The 13085-nt window shown below is 40.7% G+C and overlaps 1 protein-coding gene across 1 annotated transcript; it reads right to left on the bottom strand.

The window, feature by feature from the left end:
- Window positions 1-1797: 1797 nt before the first annotated feature.
- CWC15 (CWC15 spliceosome associated protein homolog) lies at window positions 1798-12523 on the bottom strand. Its single transcript, XM_063444939.1, has 7 exons — window positions 12340-12523; window positions 11142-11283; window positions 7834-7949; window positions 7566-7648; window positions 6631-6738; window positions 3829-3947; window positions 1798-2311 (listed from the first exon to the last, which is right to left on the bottom strand). Exons 2-7 carry the CDS (start codon window positions 11270-11272, stop codon window positions 2182-2184), a joined length of 687 nt encoding a protein of 228 aa, XP_063301009.1. The 5' UTR covers window positions 11273-11283; window positions 12340-12523; the 3' UTR covers window positions 1798-2181.
- Between the last annotated feature and the right edge of the window lie 562 nt (window positions 12524-13085).

Genomic DNA, 13085 nt, shown 5'->3' with positions numbered 1-13085 from the left:
CAAATAAAACCATGTCAAAATAGCATCATTAAAATTATGTCAGATTCTCCTGATCTCCAAAACCCGTTTGCGAGAAATCCTCAGCTGGTAACCTGCTTCTCCCATGGATTTAATGTCCCATCCTTTAAGGCAGGGCTTGACAAATCCCAGGCACCAGGTCGCCATGGCGACTAAGAATTGTGTTTTGTCAGCCCGTCCCCTCGGAGGCAGACATCCGGCATTGAGAGAGTGTGGAGGCGGGCCGGCAGCCAGATGTGCAGAATGGAGCCTGGCTGCGAGGGAGGGAACTGTGATCTCCCTGCTCTGCTCCCTCGCTCAGTTTTGTGATGCTGTAAATCACAAAATTTAATGAACATTCATCACCTCAAAGATATTCTCAACCTGTTTATTTTATATTTACATTTTCAAATTCCACTTCGCCACAACTCCCACTACAATAAATTAATTGTAGGCATGAGCTAGTTAATATGCGACCCCCACACACTATGTACTAGCGCACAGGCGAAATCCAGGCACTAGGTTGGTATTAAATCTCCATGTAAATATAGATAGAGTTATAAGCACAATATCTATCTATATATAATGTGGGAGGCCGTGTGGAAATAAACTGAAATAAAACAAAAAATATATATCAGGTGTCCTGAGGAAGGCTTGAGGGGACCAAGCTGAAACGTTGACCGTTTCTATTTTCAAAAGGTACCGTAAATACAATTTATATTTTATATAAGTCCTTGGAGTGCTATCCTAATATATTTTTTGTTTTCTTGGCTGGATAAGCATCGGGCACTATACTATTTTTGAAGTGGAGTGCAAGATTTGTTATTTTTCTGGAGATATATATATATATATATATAGATAGAGAGAGAGAGAGAACACAAAGCTCTATAGGTATTTATGAGTTTATCTGTCTCTTATATGTTTATTATAAATAAATATAGACACTATATGGCACCAAATGTGATGAGGAAATGTGTGTGTGAGATGAGGTATGTAAGTTCTAGTATCTGAATGCGGAGTACTCTGAGGAGGCTTGGTCAAGCATTGTGGGCATGTGTTGCGCTAAGTGAAACTTAGGCACTCTCAGTAAGGTGTGTCATTACGGATTCTCAGAGAATCACTGGAGGAGCATGGCCATTGGTGGGCAGGCATTGTTGACGTGTCATGACGGATTCTCGTAGAGAATCACTGGAGCATGGCCATTGGTGGGCAGTCTGGCTGCAATACAGGAAGCAGGGAGAAAGCAAAGGGGTATATGACATGCAATCACATTAGAAGAAAATCAGTACTGTGAAACAGTACAGTTCATCAAACTAACTTTTGACAGGTTACCCAACCCTTTTGTATTAAACTTAGTTCATTGTGCATGATGACCACGCCCCTTGCGCTTACTAACGGTCATGTTTCAATGTTATAGGCACTACCCATGGGCTTTACTGCGTATTAGTGTCTAGTTTACCTAAAATATATACAGTATATAATATTATTGATAGGACGTATATGTTCATAGTTTGCCACCATATGGTTATAAGAGGTACTACATCTTATTATGGGATTTTTATTAATTTATAGATCTATAATCGTAACTTTACCTGTTTATTTACCAATTGTCTTTTTGTGATTCCTTGTTCTTAATACATTTATGCAAGTTTTTTTCTTTACCTATATCTGTTTTAGGAAGCGCGGATACTTTTTATGCTCTGTTTATGTCGCAGACCTTTTGGTTTTCCTATATTGTATCTCACACACACACACACACACACACACACTATACAAGACAAAATGTCTGTAGCATCAATAAAAGAGCGAATATTTTTATTTAGAAGATAATACCTAAAACAATAATCCTTAGTCTGATATGAATGTATTTACATTTAATAATCCTTGAAAGGGAAACAGCTAGCAGCACCATTCCAAACATGACAAAACGTAACAATGTGGAGGGAGGGGAGAAGAACAGACCAAAACCAAATGACGCAAAGACCAAAAAAAAAAAGTTATTTTTATTCACATATGACTTGGAAAAAAAATAAGGATAAAAAAAAAATCCAGCTACGAAATATGTCAGCAAACGCCAAAAGAATGAATTTACCGCTGAAGAATGCAGAAGTCATTAGCACGCCATCATACGTCCATAGATGTTAAAAATGTTGTACTTGTATGGCCGGAGCACATAAAACTGTACTACTTGATATATTTTTCCATGAATTTCTTGTGGAATTCAGAGCGTAGGGTGTCATTTACAAAGCGCTTGTCCTTTTTCATTTCATCAACGCCCTTGGCACAGTTCTTAAATACAACGTCATCATCCCACCTGAGAAGACAGACATTTTAAAAGTTAACATTTTAAAAATGTCGTTTTGTTAAAGAAATCATTGAGTTTCTAGTTCTCTACTCTCAATTCAATTCCTTCAAGACATTTAAAAAAAAAAAAAAAAAAAAAACAACCAAACACTGCTTAATTAAATCTAAAACAAATGTAAAGAATAAGAGAATATTATAATATATAAGTTTAACAAGGAAGACTAAAAGACAATACAGATCCCAGTTCTATGTGTCTGTTTTGTGGCATGTCACGTGTGTGTATATTCTTTCTGTGATGTCTCTTCTTTATGTATCAGACTATACTTTAATATGGCAAAAATGTACAGTTGTAATCAAAATGAGTCAATCCATATTGAAAATCAGGTTTATCAAAATCTACAGACTTTCAGCTCTTTGCAATAAACAAATTAAACAAAACCAATTGAAAGAACTCAACACAACAAATGCTTCAAGTGGTTTCACAACATTCAACTAAAAATGCAACTTATAATGACAAATCCAGTCAGAATTATGAGAATCATCTTCAGTACTTTGTAGAGGACATTTTGCTGTTATGACCTGCTGCAAACAAGATGAATAGTCAGATACCAGCTTCTGGCAGCGTTTGAGGAATCTTAGTCAATTGCTCGTTAGCAATAGCCTCCAGTTCAGTAATATTCTTGGGTTTGCGTGCTGCAGCTGCCTTCTTTTCTATGGGGTTCAAGTCAGATGACTGATGGCCATTGTACAGTTGTTAAGGACTACTTCTGCAACCAAGCCTTGGTGTAATTTTGAGGTATGCTTGGGATCAATGTCTTGTTGGAATGTCCAATGACGCCAGAGCTTCAGCTTCCTCACCGACAGCATGACGTTTTCTTCTAGGATGTCCAGATACTTCAATGAATCCATCTTGCCTTCCACATGCTTCAGGTTTCCAGTGCCAGCGGATGCAAAGCAGCCCCAGAGCATCACCGAGCCACCACCATGCTTAACTGAAGGAAGAATGTCTTTTCAACATATGCTTCATTCTACTTTCACCAGACATATTGCTGATCCATTGGGCCAAAAAGTTCCAGTTTTGTTTCATCGCTTTACAAAACAAAATCCCAAGGACTGAGTTTTTTGATTAGTTGCATCAGGTGTGCTTGAGACAACACCTGTTTTACATATTTGTGCTGTTGCGAGGGATTCAATTCAATGGGTTGAATCATTTTGAGACTGCACAAGTCATTAAGTTGCATCGTTAGTTGAATTTGGGGAAACCACTTAAAGCATTCGTTGTGTTGAGTTATTTCAATTGCTTTTGTTTGATTCGTTCATTGCAAACAGCTGAAAGTCTGTAAATTTTGACAGTAAACATGATTTTCAACGGGGGTTGACTAATTTTGATTACAACTGTATGTCTGTCATTGCAGACAGCTAGTGAATTGTGCTAGTTTTATTTTCAGCAACATGGGTTTATGACTTAGAGATCCATTTGCAAAGCTAATAATGATACACACACAATTTTATATGCAGATGAATTACCTCCGTTTTACTTTAAAACTTGCTTGCACCTGTACAGGGCCTGTGAGGTTCAGCAGAGGGTTCCCACTCAGAATGTTCTCCATTCTAATACGTTCTTCTTCAGCTTTTTGCTCCAGTTCCTGTTAATAACGGCAGAGTGTTAGACTGTCTCCATGCTGGCTAGAGGCCTTTCTCCTGAGGGTGCCTGGAGAGGGGGCAGTTTAGCCCTGCGCCATATCACATTAGAGAATATTACCTACTTAGAATCATTAATTAGTGATTTGACCCTCAGCGAGGTCTAGATTGAAAAATATTAATGAACAATTGGAAACCCTGGATCATTATTTGTGTGTTGCAGAGGTCAGCTAACCCATGCTTTAGAAAAAAAATTGAGAAATGTTTATCCTTTTTCGCCATAATAGACCTTGTATTCCAAATATGACAATCAATACATAACTACAAACTTCGCTAACTTGGAGGATTTTTCTCGTTATTTTTGCCTAAAATGCAATTACTGGTTGGATTGTGGACATCTGCTACATAGTTGACAATTTTATGCTTCTTTGAAGGTGAACTTATTGTCTGCTTGTTATGATTACTATTATTAGGTAAAAAAAACTTTAAACACAGGTAGCCAGATCACCATTTTGGGCACCAATTCTCTCCTGTGATCTTGAGAAGACAGACGTGGTTTTCTGGACGCGTTATGGGATCAGTGGCCCATTTGTGATGCTTCAAGTTCAAAACCATATCGTATACTAAACAGAATTAGGAATTAATTTCCAGAAGCCAAAAACAAGCAAACAATCGGCCCAATACAGATGATTCCCTTCCAGCCGAGCCTTCTATCATCCAACGCGCAGCTATCAAAGCACAGATTTGTCAGAGAGAAATTGTTTTTGCTCTTTGATTATTGATTCTCTTTGCAGTAACACTATACATAATTAAGCAGGTGCATGAGGCTGATACTTCTGTGCAAATAGTTTCTGTAAATGAAAGTGAGTGAACACACAGATAGCTTGTGCCATTCACCCTGACCTACATATAGTCTTTAAAAGTAAGATTAAAAACTCGTGCTGACATTGCAATGGATACACTGCTAAAGTAAGTAGAAGTATTTTATAAAAGTGCCAACTGAGCCTGTAAGGCTGCACGACTGCTACGATGTTCTAGGACCCGTACAGCCTCAAATTTAAAGAATTTTTCAATTTGGATACAGAAAATGCTCCAATAAGAGTAATACAAATCTATTGTCACTGGGGTCATTTCTACATGTTGGACAACAACTGTGGATAGCAGTTCCATTCAGTTATATTATAAAAGCCAATCTATACAGTATTGCATAAACCTTGCATACATCTGCCCGCTAGCCATTGTTGAAGCGTACGAATGCGTGAACATATACTGCGTCTGCTGTCCATGCACTATACATGTTGGCATAGGGGTATCTGCTAAAATGTGGACCAATGACTGATATGGCTAGTATCTGTTTACAAAATACACTTTGAATGTTCTGTAATCTCAAAGCCCACTAGCATGAAGATATGGAGACCATCTCATAGACTAGATCTACTTTCAGTGGCCAAGTGAAATGTAAATACAGCTGGAACAGATATCTACCAACACCTGGTGCAATCAAGATTTAAAATGTCATATTAAGCATTAAGACAACATATTGCCTCTGAACTAGATGAATACTTTGTGTACCAGAAAACTGATTGCTGGTGACCCAACACCCAAACTTTTACAAGAGGATAATTAAATGGAGAAGCAGCACTTTGTTTATTATTTCTATAGTGTTTGTCTTCCCTAAGTTATGGAAATGAACAATAAATCACAGATGGGAACAGGACAGCACTCTGATAATAAAATAAATCAAACACTTTTCCTGGGATGCAACAGTGCCCCCTACAGGAGCAAGCGACACTATACGAACGTAGTATAATAATAAGATGTACATGAACTACTACTGCCAGAAGCTCAGCTTTATTAACTCCAGCACCAAAAAAAAAGATACAGTCCAGAGCCTATGCCACTGACAAGGTACCATCATCAATCCTAGTAATTTGAACAGAAAATGCTGTAAAAGGAACAGTCTAAGCTGAAATATCTTCCATCTTGGAGTTAGCTGGCTATTTCTGCAGCCGTAGCCACCCTTCACCTGGCAGTCACTGTTTAAGTTTAACGTGTTTTTGGTACCTTTAAAACATTTAGTAAGTACTTGTTGTATGACTTGTATCTCTGCTGAGACCTGTTATATACCAGCTAATGTAAAAAATACATTTCTCTTAACAGCCTCCAGTGTGAGGTAATAGGATGCTCCCTGGTGGTTCGATGATGCCATTCTATTTTCTGCAGAGCTGGAGAAGCCACAGTCATCGCAATTCACTGGCTGAGAGGGTCAACTGAACAATGATGGACCTTCTGAGCAAATAAACCAGAGTGCCAGGCTCTATATGTGCAGCGTTTTATAGCACATACAGACTCCAGGCACCAAAAGCACATCAGATCACTGAAGTGGTAATTTGAAGTGCTCATGGTGGCCGGAGTCAGCATGAGTCTCCAGACACATATAACTGCCTTCCTGGGACGAATGCAGGTTGCAAAATATAACGTACCCACTGTACAAAGTTTGATGAGTTGGAGGCTGACATGTCATTTTTACAATCTCTACAGATGTTTAAACTACCAGTGTCCTGCTCTATTGTTTAATACCATTTCTCAGGACCTCAGACATCAGCTAAGCAGCGAGTATTGATAAACTACTCACAGGCAGCGGGGGTCATTGGCACGCTGGGCATGGCTTAATAAAGTGGTCATTACCTTCCGGGCTTGCTCTTCTGCACGTTCCTTTTTGATTTTTTCCAGCTCCGCCAGGAGAGCAGCAGTGTCATCATCACTATCTTCATCGGAGTCCTCATCTTCCTCCTCCTGAGGAGAAAACAGACAGTGTAAAGGGTCATTATCATAATTTGTTCAGCTTTCTATCCTACCTTCCAGCCCATGCCGCACACCCATCAACTGTACAGTGTATTAAGAACCTGATTTTACTAGCAAAGGATTGCGGCAATACAATATTCTATCAACAGTCAGCAGGTCGGACCTCACATGGTTGAGATTCACAGCCATATGACAATAAATCGATACCAGAAGCTGAATTTACTACAGACCGGTTTGACCACGCAATCAAAAAATAAACTAAAAATATAAGTCTTTAGGGTGTTGTAGAATAAAAGAAAAAAAATTACATATTCCATAGGCAACTTTTTCTTGGCCATTAAATTATGCTAAAATCAAGAAAATGACTTCTTCTCTTAAAGAACAAAAATCATAACCTCTTAAGGACCATATGCTAGTGTGGAACGAACACTAAATGATCTTTAAAGGCTGGGTTATTGTGATTGGAATATTCCATCTTTGGTCCAGTTAAAGTCAGTCACACCAATCCTTAGTGAATTAATATCCCCAATACGGGAGCTGGAAAAGCAGTTATTAGCACCTACACCAGGGCTTAAATGATCAAGTCCTGTGTTTCTGGCCAGGTCTTTAAAGTTACTCGCCACTGCAAGCGTGGATCCATGACGCAATCACCAGGCAGTGACTTTCTACTTGTCAATGGCTATTTGAAATTTTGAGCCCTGACCTCCAAAAGAAGTTTGCAAACTTCAGGGTTTCTGCACGCTATATTAGGTTAATGCGTAAATGTGACATAATGCACACATACAAATCTGATGGGATAAAGGGAAACACAAACATACATCTGTGAGAGGGTCGTCTGCATCAAGGTTTGCAGCTGGAATCTGGTCCAGACGAGGTTTCTTGGATATAGAAGAGGTATGTTCTGGAAGAGGTAGGAGAAAAAGTGTGTTAACCTATTGGCTGAAAAATGAAAACATTTATATTAAAATATTCCTTGCTAACCAAAAGTAACAATTTAAGGCCATACCATAAACCTCTGAATTAGATAAGCAGCTCTCTGAAAAAGTGAGCCACGTTCTGTTTCTAAAAGATCAATTAAACTCATACCGCTCCTCGCTGTTCGGTCTCTGTTCTTCTCTCTTACAGTAACACGCTCCCTCTCCTCCAATTCCCTTCTGAAGTCACGGCTTCTGACTTCCTCGGGGGCATCCTGTGTAGTTTGTCTACAAATACATTTAGAAATCCATTTCATTTTTGAAGAAATTATAACTCTACCCATTCAACGAGCATCATCAAAAACACAAAGTAGAACAGAAAAGCAACAGAAAAGGAGGAATATAAAGAAAGAAGAGGGGGTAGGGAGGCATAAAGGAAACAAATGCGATGCAGTGAGGGAGAAAGAAGAGAATTGATTGAAGGCAGTAGATTATTAGTACATGTTGAACATTCAATCAAGAGTAGATAATGCAGAAACATATAGAACATTTACTTTATTATTGTAAAAATACAAAAACAATATTAATACTAATATTAATTAACACAGGCCCAGTCAAATCCCAGGACTAAAAATTTCGCCCTGGCGCCTGGAATTTGCCAGCTCTCAAGTTAATGTGGCCGCCGGGGGAGCTTTGACGGTGGCCATCACAGGGAATATTGGAGTTGTCCACCCTGGGTAGCATGGAGGCGGCTGGCCAAGGCAGCGAGGAGGCGACCGGCCGCACTGAGGAGCATGGAGTTGGCTGGCTGCGGCAGCATGGAGCCGCCCGCGGGAGCATTGTGGGTGGCGCGCGAGGGAGCAGTACTCTGCCTGCAGCTCCTCTCTGCTCCCTCGCGCTGTCTAATGTCGGGAGCCGGAATATGACTTCCCTCCGGCATCACTACAGAGAACGCGAGGGAGCCGAGAGGAGCTGCAGGTAGATTACTGCTCCCTCGCACGCAGAGAGCAGCCTCACTGGACCCCAGGGAAAGATCCACTCAGCTCTCTCAAAGGTAGGCTGAGTGGTTTTCAATTAAAACGAGTGTGTGTGCGTGAGCGAGCCTGTCCAGAGTGTGTGTGCGTGAGCGAGCCTGTCCAGAGTGTGTGTGCGTGAGCGAGCCTGTCCAGAGTGTGTGTGCGTGAGCAAGCAAGCCTGTCCAGAGTGTGTGTGCGTGAGCAAGCAAGCCTGTCCAGAGTGTGTGTGCGTGAGCAAGCAAGCCTGTCCAGAGTGTGTGTGCGTGAGCTAGCCTGTCAGAGTTTGTTTGTGCGTGAGCTAGCCTGTCAGAGTTTGTTTGTGCGTGAGCTAGCCTGTCAGAGTTTGTGTGTGCGTGTGAGCGCGTTTAGTTACCTGTCTGCTCCGTTCGCATGAGGATGGTGTTTTTACTCACCTTTTTCCCCCCATTTTCCCACGCCATGCCAGTTTCGTCATGGCTGAGATTATCAATCTTTATGATCTCAGCTAAGCCAATGCTTTCCCCTTAGGAAAGCATTGGGAGGATTTTGTGCATGCGCAGCAAATGTACCAATCCGAATCTCCTCATAGAGATGCATTAAAATAATCTCTTTGAGGAACATTCAGTGCCTCCATGCAGAGCTTGTAGACACTGAATGTGGGTGCTGCACGTGGTGCAGCAGTGACCCAGGACTCTCTAGTGGCAGTCTGAGTGACTGTCACTAGAGGTGTTACTAAGCAGCTATGTAAACACTGCCTTTTCGAGGAAAAGGTACGGTTTACACTGAAAAGCCTGCAGGGACAGGCTATAGACACCAGAACAACTACATCAAGCTGTAGTTAATCTGGTGACTATAGTGTCCCTTTAAAAATTGCATTTTCTCATTGAAAATGACTGGCTCCTAACTTTTTTAATTGTCTCCTAGATTTCAAACAAATTTATCAAGCCCAGAATTAAAATATACAAAATTTAACATAGAACAGGTAAATTCTGTTTTGAAATGCAGAGAGGGATCTCTTAAAGTATTTTAGGCTGGGGGAAGATTTGAAAGTGTGCAGGAGGTTATTCTATAATTGCGGTGCTCTGTAGGAAAATGAGGATTAAGCAGCTTTCTTTTTTTATTGAGGTAGACTAAATAAAGTCCTGGTACTTGACCAGAGGTTTAAGGAGGTGGGAACAGCTGGGGATTCTAAGATCATTCGGCTCACGTAGGGTGGAAGCTTACCAGAAATGTTCTTAAACACAAGGCAGGAAAGATGAAGGGTGCGTCTGGATTCGAGCGATAGCCAGTTTAGCTCTTTTAACATGTCACAATGGTGGGTCATATCATTACATTGTAGCAGAAAGCGACAGAACGAGTTATACAATGTAGTAAGTTTATTAAGGTTGGTCTGCGGTGCAGGTGCATATACTACATCACCATAATGATTGACATTAGCATTTGCTGTACAATCTGTTTATTTACGGTGGGGCTTAGGCAGGATTTGTTTCTGGTCAGGGCACCTAGTTTTGGATAAAGTTTTGATTAGTGTTTTTCTACATGAAGACCAAAAAATAGATTGGGGTCTAGCAACATACCTAAGTATTTGAAAGAATGGACTGTGGTCAGTGTGTTATTTGATTTATTCATGGGTTGCGCATGTTGTAAATGCATAGAGCCAGCGCGTTGGGAAACGCAACAACCCCTCTGGCATTGTGTGTCTGGTGTCGTCAGCTTGAGTCCATGCAGTGTGTTCTGCTGTTCTCGGGAGTCAGGTAGGGTACAATGAACCAGGCACAGTTGCTTTTGGGACCTAGTCCCTGTGTAATGCCCTTCACCTCCATAAGTGGTGTCTAACTTTGTATCAACAAATTATAGCTCACCTTTCAGATGCCCTAATCTTCTGTAAAGTGCATCAATTGCATGTGACACTACAACACAACATCATTATTGAAGGTGTCTTGTAAAGACACACTGCCAAGCCGGTCTTGATGAAGGATTCCTATGCAAAATGTATCTCAAGTGTGTAAAAGTATATTTCCTTTTGCAACTGGTGTAGTGAGGTCTCCATCATTTTTTTTATATACAACAAACACTATTGCCTATGATTCAATTAATAAGTAGTGGCATGCAAACTTGACATGGGTTAATCAATAAATTAGGAACATGCATTAACAGCAGCAAACTGCCAACTGAGGCCTTCTGCATCCCACAATATTCGCAAAAAAAACATCCTTCAGGGATGAAATGCAAGTATTTAACTATACTGAGGTAATAATTTACGTAAATAAAATTAGGATAAACCTTTACTGATGTATACACAGCTTCATATCAATATAATAATTAAAACCAATACTAAAGTAAAAGTGGGGGGCACTGAAAACTAAGATAGTTTAAATAAAAATAATTTAATTCGATATTCTGAAAAATACTATATAATGCATGCAATCATGCAAGAGCTTGTAGTGTTGAATTTAGAGGAATGAAGTAAATTTGGGTTATTTACCTGTATTTGATCTTTGTATGAGAAGGAAGATCTCTACTAGAGTACTGTTTAGAGAGCTGACTTAAATCCCCTTCACCTTTTCCCCTACCTCCTCTTGCGGGCTCAAATGTTGGCCTGGCCGCGGTTGTCATCTTTCACTCAACTGTCAACAAAAAGTGAATAAATGCTGTTTAAGAGAAAACTAAGCAATTCAAGCAAGCAGTAAACAGCGGATCCAAGAAGCCAACATTAATATTCTACACATTATTATACAGCTTAGTTAGATGATATAGTGCCCATTTTTCATTATATAAACAAACATAATACCAATAATAATCAAAGCCCAAGTGTCACCAACCATGAGAACAAATATTATTATTCCCCACTTGATACAAACATTTCTAGGAAATTTTATAATGTGGAGGTTTTTTTGTGTGTAGTTATAGGCTACTTTATATTATAAAGCCTTTGTGGTTTATTTTCTAAACACTGAACCACATATTAATGATGTCCATTTTCTTTTTTAATAGGGTCTTTATTCCAAATATAATGGGGTGAACATTTCCAACTGTGCCCAGCCTGGACACGGCTGGCTAGGTTTTACCCCTGCAGCTGATGTGGAAGCTGGGTGAGAGTGCTGTGAGTTAATATAAGGATACATATAATGATCAGGTCCCTGTGGACCCCATGAGAGGCCCAGAGCTGCTGGCTGAGCGTGCTGTGAGTTCCAGTAACAATACATATAATGATCAGGTTCCTGGGGGACCCCATGGGAGGCACATGGATGCTGGCTGAGCGTGCTGTGAGTTCCAGTAACAATACATATAATGATCAGGATCCTGTGGACCTCATGGGAGGCACAGAGCTGCTGGCTGAGCGTGCTGTGAGTTCCAGTAACAATACATATAATGATCAGGTTCCTGTGGACCTCATGGGAGGCACAGAGCTGCTGGCTGAGCGTGCTGTGAGTTCCAGTAAAAATACATATAATGATCAGGTTCCTGTGGACCTCATGGGAGGCACAGAGCTGCTGGCTGAGCGTGCTGTGAGTTCCAGTAACAATACATATAATGATCAGGTTCCTGTGGACCTCATGGGAGGCACAGAGCTGCTGGCTGAGCGTGCTGTGAGTTCCAGTAACAATACATATAATGATCAGGTCCCTGTGGCCCCCATGGGCGGCACAGAGCTGCTGGCTGGGGGTCTCCCAGTAACTCACCTCCCCGGCCTCGGCCTGCTCTCCAGATACCCCGAGCTCTGCCTCCCCAGCACTCACACGGCTGCACGTCACAGGTGCGACTTCCTTGAGCGAGCTCTAAACTCTCCGGAAGAGCAGAGCGCGAAACGTGTCTCACGGTGTGTGCTCAGAACAGACCGCAGTCCGCCATTTGCACGGAGACCTTCGTGAAAGAGTGGGTCAACGGGAGTGACCCTCACCAAAATGGCTCCAGGAACGCAGACAGAGATCGACACTCCTGTGTTTGGAACTCTAAAAAGGCGCTTAAATTTGACGTCATTCGCCCAATGGGCGGCAACATTGAGAGCGAACTCACAATCACAGTATCTGTAGTGCGCCACTAGATGGCGCTGTAGTATGATTTTTATTTTTTTAAGTGATTTTATTTTTTCAAAGTCATAAGTAAATAAAAAAAATAAAAAATTCTATTTCAGACGTGTACGTGCCTGTATAATTTTGCTAATATTTCTATATTACAGGCCTTGGAACGCTTGTCATCATAAATATCTTGTGCTATCCTATTAAACTCCCTGTGACCCCCGCATCTCCGTGTCACCCCCGCCCCTTGTTTGATTTTATTGTGTGTTCTTATTTATCAATTTGCTTTGCCCTTTTACTTTAGATAGAGAGAGAGAGAGACACTTGTGCCTAGTGTGTTTTTCTTATTTTCTTATTCGGTTTTGTCTGCCCGTTTAGGGGTTGAGATCTTTACCTTACCTTTTTATTTT

Source organism: Pelobates fuscus, chromosome 1 (genome assembly GCF_036172605.1).
Source record: "Pelobates fuscus isolate aPelFus1 chromosome 1, aPelFus1.pri, whole genome shotgun sequence".
NCBI classification, from domain to species: domain Eukaryota; kingdom Metazoa; phylum Chordata; class Amphibia; order Anura; family Pelobatidae; genus Pelobates; species Pelobates fuscus.
The sequence above is the reverse complement of the archived record's forward strand: the minus strand, read 5'-3'. Positions and strand labels throughout refer to the sequence as shown.